Here is an 18,819-nt window from a genome sequence, read left to right as displayed (position 1 = left end):
CTCTCAGAGTTTGTAAATTTCATACTTGCTAGAAGTGCTATCGGGGAGGGGATGTGTGTGGATGGCTCAGTCCCTTAAGCGGCCGACTCTTGGTTTTGGCTCAGGTCATGAGGATCTCGGTCCTGGGATTGAGCCCCGAGTCGGGCTCTGCGCTCAGCTGGGAAGTCTGCTTGTGGATTCTTTCTCTCCTCTCCCTCTGCTGCTCCTTCCTCTTGGGCTCATGCACTCTCTCTTTTTCTCTCTCTTTATATCTAAAATTAAAAAAAAAAAAGTGCTATTTTAGATATAGCTTTTTACCATATCACTTCTTCAGTTGCACTGCTTGACATATAAATATCTCAGTAACAGAATGTTAGTCTGCTTCATCTGTGTTCTGGGGATATTACTTTCTTGGGTCCTGTAAAGTACATGGTTGTTGCCTTGTCAGAAAATAAGAGAAATTGCAGCCATTTCTCCAACAACAACTATTTATTTCACTAATAGCAAATTTATGCCTTCTCTCTTTCCTTGCTTTCTGTTTAAGCAGTAACTACTTAAGTAGTGTAAACTTTAAAAACTTTTAAATTGCAATTAAACTCTGATGTAACGACCACAGCGCACATAACTGAGTTGAAGTGTTGATAGGAAGAGCAGCGGCTAAGTTCGCGCATGCTCAGGCAGTAACTACATCATGGCTGCTGCCCGGCCCCTGCAATGGGAAGCCATCGATTATAGCATGATGCCAGTTTCAGAAAGGGTCAGATGTAGCACAAACAGTGTGCTCCTTGGAGTCACTGCTGTGTATGCTTCGCTCTTGCTGCTTCTTTCATCCCCAAAGAGTCCTTATTCCTAGATCAGAAATTTTGTACCATAATTGGTAATTATGGTGTGCATATGTCTGTATTCCACACAAGAAATAACGTTGATACTTTCTACTTTTTTTTTTTTTTACTCTTCCTGGATATTAACATATAAGTAGCATATTTTTAATCCTAGATGTGTTTGATGGGCATTTGCTGGGATCCACAGACAGCCAAGTGAAAGAAAAATCAACCATGAAAGCCATCTTTGCAAATTTGCTTCCGGGAAATAGCTATAACCCTATTCCATTTCCTTTGTAAGTATTAATAAAAGTCAGCGGCTGTTGTTGGGTGGTTTTATTTTCACTTAATTTTAAAAACCTCTTTGTATAGATTTATTCTCTATGTATTTAAATATATTTATTTATATATGTACTTCTCAGTCCTAAATTATACTTCATCATAGTAAAAGAGGTGTCTTTTGGTATAATATAATTTGTAGAATTATTATGTAGTAATCATCATCACATAGATGAGTGGATGAAAAAAGCATTAACTAATATTGCTTAATGCTTAAGATTAATGGTTCTGAAAATAATTGTTTATATACATATTTTTTAAAGATATACTGCTACATCTATTGATCCCATAATCATAGAAACATACTACTGTTGTGTATGAAGATGACATTACTGATCTAATAACTTACTGGGACGCGGTACTTTTCTATCAGTGGTGATGTATTACAGTGACCCATACAAGTTTTCATGTGATCCTGTATGGGGCTCTCTGAGTAGGAAAGAAAAGAGGCTGGCTTTGAGAGTGTGTTTTTTCCCCACTGGTTGATCTGTGTAGCCATCAAATGCTGCTCTTGTATGGTGGTACAAGTGTATCCAGAAGGTAGACCTTTGGGGGCGCCTGGGTGGCTCAGTCGTTAGGCGTCTGCCTTCGGCTCGGGTCATGATTCCAGGTCCTGGGATCGAGGCCTGCATCGGGCTCCCTGCTCAGCGGGAGGCCTGCTTCTCCCTCTCCCACTCCCCCTGCTTGTGTTCCCTCTCTCGCTGTGTCTCTCTCTGTCAAATAAATAAAATCTTTAAAAAAAAAGTAAGAAAAGTACTCTTTGTTACAAAAACAAAAGGTAGACATTTGTTAATAAGGACCTTTGTTCTTAACTGACTTTTGTATTTATTTATTCAGTCAATATTTAAATTTATTGAGTGCCAGCTCTAATGCCCAAGGATGTGGAACAAGATTAATAAGGAAAAATCACTGCTCTTGGGAGCTCAGTCTCAGGGAGGAGACGAGTAGAGATTCATAGATTCATAGTACCGTCTGTGAGGGTCCCTGTTTCCTCTACTTCAGACTCCAATATCACAGTATCTTGAGTGGGTTATTGTCCCTCCTGGTGTATGGCCTTTGCCCACGCCTTCACTTTCTTCTTTAGTCATTAACTCCTGTGAATTCTTTCTCAGATAAACTTCAGACCCTCCCGCTAGCTCCCTGCCCTAGCCAGATTAGGTCTCTTTGTTACAGGCTGTCATGTTTCCCTCCTGGTACTTATCACAGAAGGTGATTGTATTTATTTGTAGCATTATGGGTTTCTTTATCCCACTGTACTGTAAACTCTACCATGCCTAATTTTTTCCACCTCTGTATTGTTAACATCTTGTGCAAGTTGTTAGGTGCTTAGTATTCGTTTTTCTTAATATTGTGTCTCTGGCATGGTGGGCGCTCAGTACGTAGCTATTACACAGATGAATGAATGCTTCTCTAGGGGCCTAAGGGTAGAAGTCGGGATCAAGATTGGGGTTAAAATGGTCACACCATTGAGTTTCCATATGATAATAGGAGAGCAGCTGTGTTATATTATTTCTTGTTGGACTAATGGTATGTTTTCCACAATTTCTAGAAGACACATCTTTCAGGCTTGTAGTAGAACAAAATCTTTCATACTTCTGCTGTTCATTGTAAATACTTTCTGAGATGAACATGGCTCAAAGTTGGCAGCATGGAAAGCGTTGTTTGGAATAATTCCAGAACCCTCTGATTTGAAAACTACTTCTGACGATTTTCGATTGCCTTTAAAAACTTTCTGTCGATACATTTTCCTTTGGCTGTTTGGTTCATGTTCTGCATACATTTTGGTTTACTTAATTATCTTCTTATGATTGTGCCATATTTAGTTAACTTAAAATTGCCTTGAAATTTACTTATAATGTGTTAGTGGTTTATATATATCATTTTCTGCTAATTTTGTTCTTACTGATTTATTTAAAAATTTTGAACAGTGATCCAGATAAACACTACTTAATGTATGAACATGAACGGGTGCCCATTGCGGTTTGTGAGAAGGAACCCAGCTCTATCATTGCTTTTGCTCTCAGGTATTATTCATGGAACTTTTTCACCTATGATTAGATCTTTATATCTTATGTGTATTTATTAATCACCTTATTGTTGAGATCTTTTATAGAGAGTAGAGTAGAATGATTATATGTAAGCAAAAATATATATTCTTTGGGCGAGGTAGCTTGTTCTCTTTGTTCTGAAAGTGTATTCTTTGCCCAAATAATAACAGGACGATTCTTAAGCAAGCTTCTACTAACTAAACTGACGTAGGCAAGTGATTTACTTACCTTTATATCTGTCCTCTAAACATTCTATTTTACTGTGTATCCATTGTATCCCTTCCTTATTACCTTTACTTGTTGATATAATAAAGCATCTTATACCATCTGAGTATCTTTTTATACTCTTTCTTTCCTTCCTGCTTCTCACACATAGCAGGTAAGGTTTTCTTACTAGAGTAATGCTGTTCCTACGCCTTAACCCACATACATGCCCGCAGTTACCATGTGTCTTAAAAAGCATCCTTCTTTAAAAATATTTGTATCTTATATCTAAAAAGACAGTGCTTTTTAATCACAACGATACCTTGGTAGTGGTAGAACTTAAAATATAATCTAAGATGTTTAATTAAAAAACTTTTTTTCTGTTGGAAGGCATTGAAATGTAAATTTTTCTTTTTATATATTGGTTGCAAGGAGCCTGCTTAGTCAACAAATATTTGAATATCTACAATATGTGGTATAGTAGGTATTGGATTTATAGGAATAAACAAGATAGATTTATATCCCTTAGCATTTATGAAGTTTAGAGTTTACTCTTTGGATTATGAGGAATTTCTTTCCTTTAGGAGATTCCGTGGGATATATTTTTTTTGTTTTTGCCTTTTGGCCTTTAGGAAGTTAGTATTTGTTTTTTTATTGCTTAGTCATACTACATTAATAGATAAGAAAGGTAGGAAAGCCAACCAAATAAAAAATTTCTTATGTACTGTTAGGAATTGAGCATTCCAGTAGAAATCACTTTCTTCTAATGTCTTGGAAAAATAATACATGCTTCTCTTATTCCCTGACATCTCATTTATCTAAATCAGGGCTCTCAGACTGCTGGTCCAAGAGTTGGATTTTTTCCTTAAAGTTCAGCACCTTTAAATAGAAAAGCATTCTTAAGTTCCTTTTCTCGCTGTTATATTATACTAAAGTCTGAAGTTTTATACTTTAAATTACCTGTTCTATCCCTGAAGATATTTAGTCTAAATGTTAATACCTAGACTTTCACAGTCATTGTTTAGGATAGTGATACTGGTTGGTGTGTTGGGTTGTATTTTGCATCATTATCTGTGAAGATGACCTTCTTCATGAAGCTTCTACTTGATAACTTTTGTTAGTTGACTCAAATATGTTTAATTATGGACACATAAAATGTATTTCCGTAATGCAGAGCTTATTCTAAAGTATATGATTTATTTTGAAGAGAAGCTTAATGTTTAACATTTTTCAACCTATTTCTACCCTAAGTTGTAAAGAATACCGAAATGCCTTAGAGGAATTGTCCAAAGTGACTCAGCGGAGCAGTGCCGAAGAAGGGCTTCCGACAAATAGGTGATCCATGATTGAGTAGAATTTACTTCATTTGGCTATGTCATAATTTTTTAAATGCTCATTCTTCAATTTTATTATTGCAAATTATCAGTGTGACAGTTGCTAGGATACTGACAGTGGCACTCAAAACTTTAGCCAACAATTGACAGAACAAAATTCAAGTATAGCAAAAGGCCTTAAACGGTGCCTTTGGATATAGTTTTCTGATAATTGCCATAGAAGTTCAGTGTATATTGCAGACTTAAACTTTCAACATTTTAAATTGTCCTTGTTTCATTTAAAAAATAGTAACTTTGGAAATCAGTAACCCACTGCTTTACTTTGTAATTTAAAGTATTTGTGAATTTTCCATAATAATTAAAGATCCCAAATAGTTTAAAAACTAAACAAAACTCCCAACCAGTTAGTTCTTTTAGTATGTTCAGTATTTTAGACATTTAGACAGAAATTGTCATAGGCTCATTATTTTGATTCTTAGTGAAGTAGGTTTTCCACCTTCACTACTGTGACAGCATTTGATCTGGATTTATTTATTATCATGGTAACCAGCCTGAGAAATATGAAATTGGTATTTTCTGTTATCGTTTGAATTACAGGTACTAAGATAACTCTAATGAATTTGGGGAAATACTACAAAAGCCTCTGCTTTCACGTATTTTCCAGACACTTTTATATTTATAACATTTTGCTTTCTTTTTCTTAAGTCCAGTAGGCATTTCAAGACTTTTTCTTCTGTGTTATAACCTGTGTTTACATAAATTATGAATCAGATTTCAGATACGGTGGGTGGGATTAGGTGGGGAATAGATTAATGCAGGAATAATTTTCTGTCCGAATTGTATGAAATTAACTTTTCCTTTTGTTTTTTGTTTAGTACTTTAGACAGCAGACCAAAGAGTAGCAGCCCTATTAGATTACCTGAGGTCAGTGGAGGACAGACAAACCGTACAGCAGAAGCAGACCTGCAGCAGCCAAGTAAGATTATACATGGAGGCGTACTTATTAGTTTTATTTGTAATTATGGTTTGAAGAAGAAAACAGTAAATAAGAAATGCCAGCTGGCAAGAATTTATTACTTCTGGTCTTTACAAAAAAATTTTTGTATGTCCCCTTTTTAAATATTTTGCTTTTCCTTGATCTTTACCTTATTATTGGATTTGAAAACTTCTAGAAACTTGTAGGTCTATGCAAAAAGAAACAGAATCTGCCTTTTTAGAATTTTCAGTTCAAAGTATATAAGCTAAGGAGACTTTTTTTTTTTTTAAGATTTTATTTATTAGAGAGAGCACGAGCAGAGGGAGGGGGAGAGGAAGAGGGAGAAGCAGAAGCAGGCTTCCCACTGAGCAGGGAGCCCACCCAGGACTCTGGGATCATGACCTGAGCCGAAGGCAGATGCTTAATCGACTGAGCCACCCAGACGCTTTAAGAGAGACTTCTTAAAAAAGTTTTTACAGTATTGTTGGCATTGTGAAAAGAATTTTTCATGTGTCATGTCCTTTAATCCCCACAATAACCACAAAGGAGTTATTTGACATATCTCCATTTTTTAAAAAGAAAGTTAAGACTTAAGTAGCTTGCTCAAGATTACAGAGGTAGTGGAAGCTAGGATTTGAACATAGGTCTCTTTGACTTTGTCAGGAATGTATTCACTAGAAATAACAGAAAACTCAAGTGACTATTGGGGCTTAAACAAATGACAGGGTATTTTTCTAAAATAGCAATGTCCAGAGGCAGGTGGTTGCTGGCATTGGTCCAGCTAGTCAGCATTGTCATGACAAGAGAGGGGTAGTTTCTCACGATTCTGTTAAGTTTTCCTCATGATCAAAATGTTCCATTTCAGGTCTCCATTTGAAGCAGAAAGAAGGGAGGTAGCTGCAAGCTGCAGCTATTTCCTTTAATTAGGCATGCAGAGGCTTCTCCTTTAGTCTCCTTGGCTGGAACTGGGTCTCAGGGTCACCCCTCCCTGCAAGGGAGACTGAGATTGTAGTGACCAGCTCTGCCCTAGTTGCTTATACAAGTCGTGATTTATATTTTAGGGCTCTCCACATTGCTGCCCCAAACAAAACTGCAGTTCTTTCAGCAAGGAACAAGGTGGGCTTGGGTATTTAAGGACGTCATAATGGTGTCTACCACCCTAACTAAGCACTTTATGAGTGACATTTTATGTGGATTTTGTAGATGGTAAATGTATGAAATTAGAATCATGTATGCTAATGAGTTCATAGATCACACATAGATGATATATATATATATACTAATCTCAAAACTAAGCATGAAAGTATAGAGTAAGCTTTAGTAATATTTTTGGCCGTCTTACACAAATTTCTGAAAAATGCTGAAAACAGCTTAGATTTTGCTGTGTTAAAATGTAGGAACATAAATGATATAGAGATGTTACTTTTAACTCTGAATTCTTGTAGATTATAGTATTGCTTTGTGTTAGTTTAATTATCTATTGTAATATTATAAGAATTTAGCCCTAAATTTTGTTGCTTAAGATATCATGACTGCTGGGATGCCTGGGTGGCTCCGTTGGTTAAGCGTCTCTTGGTTTCAGCTCAGGTCATGATCTCATAGGTTGTGGGATCGAGCCCCGCTTTGGGCTCCGTGCTCAGTGGGGAATCTGCTTGAGATTCTCTACCTCTGTCCCTCTCTGCTTTGGCACATGCATGCGCTTTTCTCTCTCTGTCAAATAAATAAATAAATCTTTTTTAAAAAAAGATTATGACTGCCATGTAAAGTAATTTTTGAAAGATTTTCTATAGAATTTCTCACATTTTGATATACAGCTACCTGAACATTGCTTTTCTTTTATATTTCTGATAATGAAAGTGCTTGACTAATAACCCCTCCCCAGGCCCCATAAAACATGTGGAATGATAGTCTGTGCAAATGAAAGTATCAGTGTGACTCATATTTATTACCCTCATATAATGGTTACTGCTAACAAAAGAATTGAGTTGAAAATCTTTATTTTTTCACCTGCAGTGACCTGTACTTATGTTACCTTTTATTTTTAGCCAAAAAGGCTTCTGGAATGCTGTCCTTCTTCCGAGGGACAGCAGGGAAAAGCCCTGATCTCTCTTCCCAGAAGAGAGAGACCTTACGTGGAGCAGATAGTGCTTACTACCAGGTTGGGCAGACGGGCAAGGAGGGAACGGAGAGTCAAGGCATTGAGCCTCAAGGTGTGTTAAAGGAGACCAAATGTGCTTATTTTACTTGCTTGTGTCCTTTATTGTCTTGAGTAGATAATTCTTACTGCCCAAACCAGGGCGTTGGCTCTCTTCTCATGCCTCAGTATGGCAGCGTGGAAAAAGCGTGGTGCTTGTAGAGTCCGACTGGCTTTAGCTGTCATTGCTATCACTTACCGTGTGGTAGAATCAGAAAGCCTTAGTTTCCATACCTGTAAAGTGGCAAAAGCAATGTCTTCCATGGTTTCCTGGGGACTAAGTGACATTAAACATGTAAAACATCAATCTCACCTTGTAACTCACAGTTACATACTCAGATGTTTTCATTCCACTACCCCCTCAGACATTTCCTTTCTTTCCCAGTCTCTGTAGGGTTGAGGGCATTGATGTCTACCTTCATTTTGATATTTAAAAGTATGTCTACCTGATTATGTTTGAATATGGGGTTAGACCAGGCATCAGCAAACTGTGCTGACCTATTTTGTAAATAAAGTTGTATTGGACCATAAGCACGCCCATTCATTTACTAATTGGCTGCTTTCGTGTCATATTGATAAGTTGGATAGTTATGACTGAATAAAATACTTACCATCTGGCCCTTTACAGAAATAGTTTGGCAACCCCTGGGTTAGATCATGAATTAGTAGTCTAAAAGGAAGTGTAATAAATTTTCATTAGTAATTAAAATATCATCTTAAGTATTCTATAGACTTCTGTTGGGCTGTAATCCTTGGAAGACATTGGTGCTTTGAAAAAAATAATTTAGAAATGTGAAACATGGAAGATCACTTTTTCTAGCTATTGAAATATATTCCAAATTTGTAATAATTAGAGTGCATCTAGCCATAGGTTTGCCACACAAATCAAATATAAAGAATAGCTCTGAAGTAGATACTAGTATATTTTATGTATTTTATAAGACAAAGCATCTCAAGCTGTTGGAGAACCATTATTCCACACACAGGGAAAATGGTCATAAACTGATAAAGAAGTAATGGAAACTTGATGTAAGAGCTGAGTTAGCATATTGTTTTGTTTTTTCATCTGTATTCTTTTCTTTTTATTTAAAATCAATTAATTAACATATAGCATATTATTAGTTTCAGAGGTAGAGTTTAATGAGAGTTAGTATATTGTTATCAGAGGAATCAAATATAAGAAAAGTTATTCTTCAACCTGAATTCTGTTTTTCATCTGAAAACTGCTCTTTCAAAAGGTACTTATATTTTTGTAATAGTTTATAAAGTTTAATTATGCACATAATGCTTCTCGAGAGTGACTTGACCAGGATAACAAGAATTGACTTGTTAGGTTTTATTGTTATGTCAGGGGAGGAAAGAACAGACAAAATGAACTGATAACCCATTGAAAACTTTGACTTTATTAATGATGTTAAACTTTTTAGATGAGGTGGACGGAGGAGATACACAAAAGAAACAACTCATAAATCCACATGTGGAGCTTCGTAAGTATGCGATAAAATAATGTTGGTTCAGGGAGAGCAACTGTAATTGAGAAAACTGTTAATTAAGGCTTCTAGCTTATTCTAGATAAATGTCCTGTTTCTTGGAATGAATATTAAGTCTGTGTGCTGACATAAGTTTTATTTAATCTAGATTTAGCTTATAAAATAAACATTTAATGTATAAAGAAATTTAATTTAAATTATATTTTAATTTATAAGGTATAATTTGACTTAATATCTAATGTTTAAATAATTATTGTGTAATCTAGAGCCACAGAGCCTTGACCAGATGTCTAGAATTGTGTGTGTGTGGGCGGGAGGGGGGGTGCTAAAAATTTATCATCCAGAATAATAAGTACAGTAAAATTTAAGATGTAAAATTATAATGATGAAAGTACAGTAACCAGTATAAAATTAGAAATGGGTCTTATTTTCTGTTTGATTTTTTCTGTAAGGTTATAAGATGCTTTTCGGTCTTCCCTGAGAATCATTTTAACAGAACTTTGACAAACAAGGGTGTAAACTTAACCTGAGAAATGCTATCCTGGAGAAAATGAAATGGTCAAATTTGTTGGGCATGGGAAGTGGGCAGTAAGGAAGAGAGATTTCTGATTCATAGAAGGCCCCCCCCCTTTTTTAAAAACACTTCTGTTTATAGAATTTTCTGACGCAAATGCCAAGTTTTACTGTCGCCTGTACTATGCGGGAGAGTTTCATAAGATGCGCGAAGTGATTCTGGGCAGCAGTGAAGAAGATTTCATTCGCTCTCTTTCCCACTCCTCGCCCTGGCAGGCCCGTGGGGGCAAATCAGGAGCTGCCTTCTATGCAACTGAGGGTAAGCCTTTTTAGTCACTCACTGACTGAGTAGTAGCCATCTTTTCCCCTCAGATAGTCTGTGAATCCCTTGAACTGAGGCGGTATGATATGGTCAATTGGCAAACGAAGTTTTCTGTTTTTCTGTTTGAGAGTATGTAATAACAATATTTAAAAGAATATACATGTATATGGTGTGCAGTTAGAGACAGACATTGATCTGATCCTTACTGAACTCTCTCTGGTCCTGACTTCTACAAATGTAAATAGTAACAGAGAACTTCTGGAAGACTCACAAGGCTTCCTCAGAGCTGATGAGACAGATAAAAATATAAATACTTAAACTGAAAATAGGAAGGCTAGGTTCTTCACCTACAAAGGTTTATTACAGAAGATGATGACCATTTGTACGTCATATTCCGTTCTCCATACCCTGAAAACAAAATTATCTGAGAAAATGCAGCAGGAAGGATGTTGCTTGATAAGAGCTTTCATAACTGTGACTTACTGCATTGTTAACAAAGGAGTCTATAAAATTTTACTTAGTAATTATCTAGCTATGAATTTCGGTCTGGTACTGTCAAAGGTAGAGGCTTCTTGACTATATAATCCTCAGGAACCCTTTGAGCCCTCAATTACTTGAGAACTGTGTTCTGATGAAAATTTTCTCTGTGACATCAGAAAATCTCCCTTAAAGCCATGAAGCAAACACATCACTTGGGATCTTTGGAATGATGTATTATAGATTACCTCAGGAAATCCTGTGACTGAATAAACACATACGACACTTCTGCCTTTTAGATGATAGATTCATTTTGAAGCAGATGCCTCGTCTGGAAGTCCAGTCTTTCCTCGACTTTGCACCGCACTACTTCAATTATATTACAAATGCTGTTCAACAAAAGGTAGAAATCCCAAACCTTGGTCCGTAATTAGAATTTTCTGGGCTTTTTCACCTCCTCAGAGTCCCAGTGGCAGTTTTTTTCCATGCTAAGATAGGTACGGGATGTGACTGGATCTCTGGTATGTTATTGAGGTGTGGTAGAATGCACTCATTTCATACTCTCCTTCCTGTCTTTGCCAGTGAGGAGCCAAGAGATCGCCAGCAGATTGCATTTAATTAGTGTGTGCGTGTGTGTATGTGTGTGTGTAGAAACATTACGATGGGATGAAAAGAGCTGCACGTTATAATTTCTAAGTTTCTTGAGACAAAACTGGGAAATATTTGTTGAGACCTGAGTGTCTGGGTCCTTAAGTAGAAAGGAAGCCAGTGGCTCAGTCAGGTTTGCCCACTTGACATTTAGCAATGCTCCTCACAGTAAGTGTATAAAGGAGTCATAAAGATTTCTTTTTTCCCATTTAAGGTTTATTGCATATTTGGGGGGAAATTACATGTCATAATAAAATTTGTGATTTTGAGAAATTATAAAGCCTTATCCTTTGGGAGAATCTGAAGGATCTAAGGTTTTTATTAGCATTGCTGTTTTGCTTTTTACTTACTCCTGAGATTCAAGGGTTTAAGTTTCTTTCAAAGTTCTTTGGTCATATTAATAGAAAATTGTGTTTGGATAGTACATGGATAATCCAGTTATGGGTATTAAATTACAAATGAATTTACTTTCATCTTTTCTTGATTAGAGGCCCACTGCATTGGCCAAAATTCTTGGAGTTTATAGAATTGGTTATAAGAATTCTCAGAACAACACTGAGAAGAAGTTAGATCTCCTTGTCATGGAAAATCTTTTCTATGGGAGAAAGATGGCACAGGTAAGGATATTGAACCATTTAGCTACTGGAACCTTTTGCACTTCTGGTTCCTGAATATAAAGAATCAGAGAATAACATCTTATTTGATAGTATTAAACCTCGGTTGCTAGGCCAAAGTCAACTTTGGAATTGTTGAACCCTATAGGAAAGACTAAAGAAGAATATTGTAGACTGGTCTTAAAATTTAACCTGTCCAATATCCTAGAAACAGAATTTTAGGATTAGAAGACAGATCTGTTCCCACCATCTCAGTTTTAAAGATGAAGAAACTAAGACATAGAAAAATTAAGTTTATGACAGTCACACAGGTATTCCAAGAGCTCAGGTTGTTTTAGATTCTAGAACACTACCTTTCAGAGTGTTGGTCCTTGAACTATTTCCAGTCTATGGGGAGATAAGGAGCTTACACTAGAATGTATTTCTTCATTGAGAGTGTCTTGCTATGCTGAATGAAAGAGCGTGCTTAGTGATGTGATTGTTTTATGTTCTGGCACTAGCTCCTTATGTCATTGTGAGCCAGGAACAGTTGCCTAGCATTCATCTGTAGAATACACTTCCCTTTGCACTGGTCGAGGACCTAAGTCCCCTGACCTTTGAGTGTGTGGCTTTTAGCACCCCCAGCATTTCTAGAGAGATGCAGTTGCCTCTACATTGCCATAGTATTGAATGGAGTTTTGGTACCAAAACTCTTAAGTTTCCTAAGACTGTTTGTATCTAGTTTTTAAACTGCTTTATGATCCAGTGATATATTTTTGGAGTTATTTGTTAATGTTTCTTAAAGTTGATTAAGTGGGTTAATGTATTCCTGAAGTGTTTGAGTAACTGAGTACCTAGGTGTTAATTTTCAATGATGAATCCTATCACCATCTACTTTATGTATTGCACAATTATAATGCATGCATTACATATAATTTTATATATAAGTGATATGTTTAATATATTTATGTAAGTTATGATTAAGTTTTAAAATTAAATTTAAAAGTATATGTAATGATATGGGCTACAAGGAATTTTTTTGCATTTCCAATTTAATTACATTAATTAATTATGCAACTCATGCATAAATGACAGAAACTTTTCTTTCTGCTAGGTTTTTGATTTGAAGGGTTCACTTCGGAATAGAAATGTAAAAACCGATACTGGGAAGGAGAGTTGTGATGTGGTCCTGCTGGATGAAAATCTCTTAAAGATGGTTCGAGACAACCCTTTGTATATCCGTTCTCATTCCAAAGCCGTGCTGAGAGCCTCGATCCGTAGTGACTCCCACTTTCTTTCTAGCCACCTCATTATAGATTATTCTTTGCTGGTTGGGCGAGATGATACTAGCAATGAGCTGGTAGTTGGAATTATAGGTAAGTCAGTAAGCATATGCTACTTATAGTTCATGATTGAAGCCAGAGTAAATTTGAAGATTATACTGAACCTGGTTTAGTCATAGCTTATTAAATATTTTCACCAACTTTGATTTGAAAATTCAACAACAGCTTTTAAATTCTAGTTACCTTCTATTTCAGTGTCATTTCATTTCATTATCTTTACCAAAAATACCTGTATTCAAGAAGTTACTCATAAAGGAAGCCCTGTGAAGTTGTTAGGAGGATTAAAAGAATTAATATGGAAAAAACCCTTGGGACAGTGTCTGGCAATGTTGTTAACATTCAGTAAACACTGGAGAAGTAATAGTAATTACTGTTAATCTTATATTTACTAACATAGCTGTACTGCTAATCTTCCCTCCTGGAACAGATTATATTCGAACATTTACATGGGACAAAAAGCTTGAGATGGTTGTGAAATCAACAGGAATTTTAGGAGGACAAGGTGAGCAGAATTTGTGTTTATTCTTTAAACTGTTCTCATGTCTTCCTTATCAATTAACATTTAAAAAATGGGTACTTTTTTAAATTCTAAAAAAATAAGTGGTCATCTCTGATTTTATCATTTCCAAAATGATCAGATAATAAAGGGAATTGCAGAGGTGGGGAAATAATTGGTTTTAAAGTTGTGTTAAAATACCAGAATGAAAAGTTACCCAAAAAAGGCCAGATAATTCTGAATAAGAGGTTGTTTTTAATTAACACTTGAAATCTTCTAAGTTCTCCAAGCACTTCTAGCTCCATTTGTGCTTTCATACATCTCTCATCTCTAGGCAAGAGCTAGGCTCGCATTTTTAGAGTAGGGGGCGGGGAAGGGGACAGGGGCAGAGGGAAATGGGGAGATAATCTTAAGCAGGCTCCACACTCAGTGCAGAACCTGACTCGGGGCTCGATGTCAGTACCCTAATAACATGACCTGAGCCGAAATCAAGAGTCAGACACTTCACCGACTGCGCCACCCAGGTGACCCAAGAGCTAGTCTTTTAAAATGGAAACCCCTCTCAGGAAGGCCCTGTCCCATGTCTTGTGGCACAGTGGACACCTCTACCTCTTTTCTGAGATGTGTGTGTGTGTGTGTGTGTGTGTGTCTTTATGGCAGTTGTCATGAAAGAACATAGCTATTCAAGTCAGCTGCTGATCAACTCTGTAACAGCTTTTTCCCTTTGCTCTTTCATAATCTTAGGTAAAATGCCAACTGTGGTCTCTCCAGAGTTGTACAGGACTAGATTTTGTGAAGCAATGGACAAGTATTTCCTGATGGTACCAGACCACTGGACAGGTTTAGGTCTGAACTGCTGAAAGGGAGCACATGATTTTGAAATGGACCATGAATGAAAGGGGTCTGGACCAAAGGACCAAAAATAAGCTACATGTTTTATTTCTTCATCATGTTCACCACTGTATGCCAAGGCCTTCCCCCCATCCTCCAGTCGTGTGGACTATCTGTAATTGAAGGGTTAAAACGCCGTGAATTTGCACTTTGGTTTTTGATACCTACAAGTTAGCTATCTTATGCTGGGAAGTTGCGTGAACATTCTTCCACTTAGGCTAAACTATAGATACATTTCAAAGGGCTAAAGACGAATGTATGGTCAGAGATGAGGAGATAGGGTGAAAAAATGGGGTGTCAGATTTGTTAACAGTCCTGTTAAGAAAATAATGCTTCCTAGATTGTGGCTTTCCCAGCATCCCATTTGACACATTCTTTACTTAGCATTTGTAGAGCTGGTGAATTTGTTTTGTGTTTCTTATGTAACAGCGTAATGTCGCCTATTATCAGAATTTCTGAAACCTTTAAAAATTCTGAATTATTCTCTTAATGGCCAGTGAAACAGATGGACCCAGTCTGTTATTGTTTTATTGAGCAATTTGACTTAAATAGGGAATCCTGTTGTGTGCTTACCTTGCCTTGTTTTTGAGGGTGCTTGATGTTTTTTAAGTTCTGTCTTCTCTGTGGGTGACAGGAGACTCTAGCCATTAATGTAAGCCTTTTGGAACTGTTTTTTAAGCTTATTTATAACTTTTGTGCAATTAATAGGTTAAACTGCACTTATCCACACATGCTCATACTCTAGGTTTTCTTCCGCTTTCAGGGAAACAGTAAATGAGTCTATCATGACTAACTTCCCAAAGGGAGAATTACTAAGGATTTTTTTTTTAACGGAAAAAATAAATTAGACCTTATCCAAGAAATTGGGTGAGAGGTAAACACTTGCTTGTTTTCTGTAAAGGTAAAGTGTCTTTTTCAATATAAATAGCAATTTAAGTGACATCTGTAAAACTAAGAGGTTTCTAGTGTGCGGACATCCGTTTCTTAACTTTCTGCACCAGTTTCTAAGCCAGTTCTGATTATTGAGAAATGTTAAGGGATAAATATTTGTAGTAAGGAACTTCTTGTTTAATAGAGTTTTTGTTTAAAAGTGATCAGATACAGTACTAAACTGACTTTGAGGACGTAACAGAACACCAAATACTGCCTTGTGCTGCTTTTGCCAACAAGGGTAATTGGATTTATAAAGTTTTATAAAGTTCTCCTCTTTTCAGTCTTCCTATAATAGCACATTTCTATTGTAACTTTCACAAAATAAGAAAAAGAAATCTGGGTACATTCCAGTTACAAAAACTTAAGTATGTGAAATAGGAACATTTCGGAAAGTTTGCTTTAGAGAATGAAAGCATTAGTTTGGTGTTTGGTGCTTATTGGATACGTGGTTTGTTTTGTACTAGAAACAAGTTGGCCAAGGACTTAGGACTGATGATAAGCACTTTTTAAAAACATGTGGTGTGCCTTCTGAAAATGCACAGAACATTAGTGGTTTTAATTTTGATATTACAGACTGGAAAAGGCCGGGTTCCTGCAGGAAAGAAATGTGTGGGTGGAACCTAACTTCTCGTGAGTCCAGAACAATGGATTTTGCATCTCCTTTTGAATTGTAAACACTGTTTTGTCTCTGTTCTTTCTTTCAGGCAGGATACTTAGGGTTATTTACCTGTCCATTTCCTGCACCCTCAGTCGTGCACACCGCAGGAGAAGTTAGCTTTCCTTCACTGTGATCAGGTTGTTTCTTTCTTTGTTTTCGTCTCAGCACCTTGCTATGTATAACTTGGATCCACCACTGGAATAACTCCTGACAGTAGTATGTGTCATGTTGATTTTGTTTTCCTGGCCCATGACTTGAAGAACTATTTTTTAAAGCACTGCTGCCTCCTAGGTGATTTTATGGCTAAAAAAATTCCAGTATAATATCATCTGAAGCAATACTTGCAAGGGTGATCTGTCCTTTTAAAACTGTCTTAATGAAAGGGAAATGAACTTGTGAGTGGTTGAACTATATCCTCAGCCCCGGCTGCTTTTGTTGAGGTCACTACCATATGTATATATAAGGCGTTTCCAATGTTGTGCTCCTTGGTGTTAAGCATTGAATGACTGACCACTCTCCTCTCTTGAATTCCCTTCCTTGGCTTGGAGAATATTGATGTTGAAAAGTTAAGACTGAAGAAGAAATCTTAATACTTTGTTCCTTAGAATAAAATATGAATCCTGAGAATAACTGATAGTAGCACAAGAAAACTCTGTGAATGTGTTACATTGTATAAAAATCTTATTTATAAATGTGAAGGTTTTTGATGCCATCAAAACTTCGTGGAAAAATAAAAAAGATTTACTTTTTTCTTATTCAAGTCTGAGAAAAATAAGGGGAATTGGCTATTGAAGGCCCTTTTGTAGTCTGTTGAATAAATTTATAGACATTGAAAATTTCCTACAAAAAGTGCTGCTTACAATTTTTTTCTCGATCCAGCAGTGAGTGGTTTTCTAGCTTTGGCTTTTATTGGGTATTGTAAATAGGTTTGTATTGGTTTTGGTGGCGTCAGTGTCTCGTTGGCATTTTACCCATTAGCAGTGGGCTTGTATAAAACTGCCAAGGAAAAGTCATCTACTAGAAAGTTTGCTTAGCTAACAGAATGAAAACTCTTGTGAATGAGCCTCATGGTAAAACAGGTCAGGCCATTCATTATTCCTCAAGTATTAACATACTGACTTACGCAGTATTCAAACTAGTGCAATGCCTTTTTGTTTGTTTTTGTAACACGGGTGCAGTGTATTATAGAAAAACAAAAATTACAATCATGAGCAGTTTTATTAATGCTGCTGTGCTGGTTTTGTAAAAAGAATGTACATTATGTCTTTTGACAGGTTTAATTTTAACTAGAGAAATGACATTGTAAATCATAATATCCTCTTTTAATTTAATATGAAGAATTCAATTAACAATATTGAAAATACTTAATGTATTATATTGTATATATTTCTCTACTTTGGTTCTAGATGTTTTATATGATTGACATGTTATTTAAGAGATAAAACTGCCTTGACCTTTTGGAGACTTATACTGTAAATAAAGAAGACTTACAATAAACTGAGAATCAGCTTCACTTCGTTTTGGATCAGCTTGAGGAAATTAACAAGGGGAGATGGAGTTTGGTGCCCAAGCCTCGCCCCCTGTCCCTCGCCCCGGAAGCATTGCCTTCTGTTCGTTCTCTTGCCCTTCAGTTTCCCCACCAGAGAATTTAAGTCTTTCACTAGTAAATGGCCTTAGGTCCGCGAAAAAGAGGTCTTAAATCTGTGTGTTTGCTTCTGCCAGCAATGGGTTCACCTTTTCTGCCGTCCTTCTCTGCATGTGTTTCTGCTTTCCTGATGGGACACTCAACAAAGTACTGCCCTTTCTCAGCGGGAATGGCTGATTCGCCTCGTTGGCAGGCGCTCTAAGGTGTTAATTGGTCCCCGGCCTGTTCAGAGGAGTCTCCCTGAAGTGGATCCAGCTGTGCTGCGGCCTTGCAGCTGTGAGCGCAGCTGCTCTCCCAGGACCACGAGCCTGGGCTCCCCCGGGGCCACGAGAGCCGCTGGGCAGCACCCCCTGCTGTGGTGGGAAGGTCCTTGCACAGGAGCCAGGCACCCAGTTCTCTGTTCCCACCCACCTGGAAGTGTCCTGTGGTGGAAATTCATTTCTTGCACAGTTCCTGGGTCAGTGCTTAACAAAACTAAGATTTTTAACCATAAGATTAAAAAATTGTGGTTCAAAACCATCCCAAATGTATCATCTTAACCATTTTGGAGTATATAGTTTAGTAGTGTTAACTATATTCACATTGCACATCATACCCCCAGAACATTTTTCATCTTGCAAACCTGAAACTATACCCATTGAACAACTCTTCCTGCTCAGCCTGGTCTCTGGTAACCATTCTGCTTTGTTTTCATTAATTTGACTACTTTAGGTTCTTTAATACAGGATTTGTCTGTGGCTGGCTTATGCTACTTAGTGTAATATCCTCAAGATTCATCCATGTTGTAGCATTTCCTCCCTTTTATAAGTTAAATGAGGGACACCTGGGTGGCTCAGATGGTTAAGCATCTCCCTTCAGCTCAGGTCATGATCCCAGGGTCCTGGGATCCAGTCCTGCATTGGGCTCCTTGCTCAG

General features: G+C 37.0%; 1 protein-coding gene across 5 annotated transcripts in view; it reads left to right on the top strand.

The window, feature by feature from the left end:
• Positions 1–17,659, top strand: part of PIKFYVE (phosphoinositide kinase, FYVE-type zinc finger containing) — a 74,228-nt gene extending 56,569 nt beyond the window's left edge. For 3 of the 5 annotated variants that reach the window (XM_028112197.2, XM_028112199.2, XM_028112196.2), the window contains 12 exons: positions 976–1,096; positions 3,068–3,163; positions 4,643–4,726; positions 5,601–5,701; positions 7,747–7,911; positions 9,323–9,382; positions 10,041–10,217; positions 10,997–11,100; positions 11,834–11,962; positions 13,053–13,314; positions 13,709–13,783; positions 14,522–17,659. In XM_028112197.2, the coding sequence (XP_027967998.1) occupies positions 976–1,096; positions 3,068–3,163; positions 4,643–4,726; positions 5,601–5,701; positions 7,747–7,911; positions 9,323–9,382; positions 10,041–10,217; positions 10,997–11,100; positions 11,834–11,962; positions 13,053–13,314; positions 13,709–13,783; positions 14,522–14,637 (1,490 nt within the window). In that variant the 3' untranslated portion in view covers positions 14,638–17,659. The other 2 variants (XM_088021573.1, XM_028112200.1) reach the window with 2 other exon arrangements.
• Positions 17,660–18,819: the final 1,160 nt, after the last annotated feature.

This window comes from Eumetopias jubatus, unplaced genomic scaffold (assembly GCF_037043125.1).
Source record: "Eumetopias jubatus isolate StellerSeaLion01/CBP00866 unplaced genomic scaffold, mEumJub1_p1.0 scaffold_3, whole genome shotgun sequence".
Lineage (NCBI taxonomy): Eukaryota > Metazoa > Chordata > Mammalia > Carnivora > Otariidae > Eumetopias > Eumetopias jubatus.
This window is presented reverse-complemented; position numbering and strand designations above follow the sequence as displayed.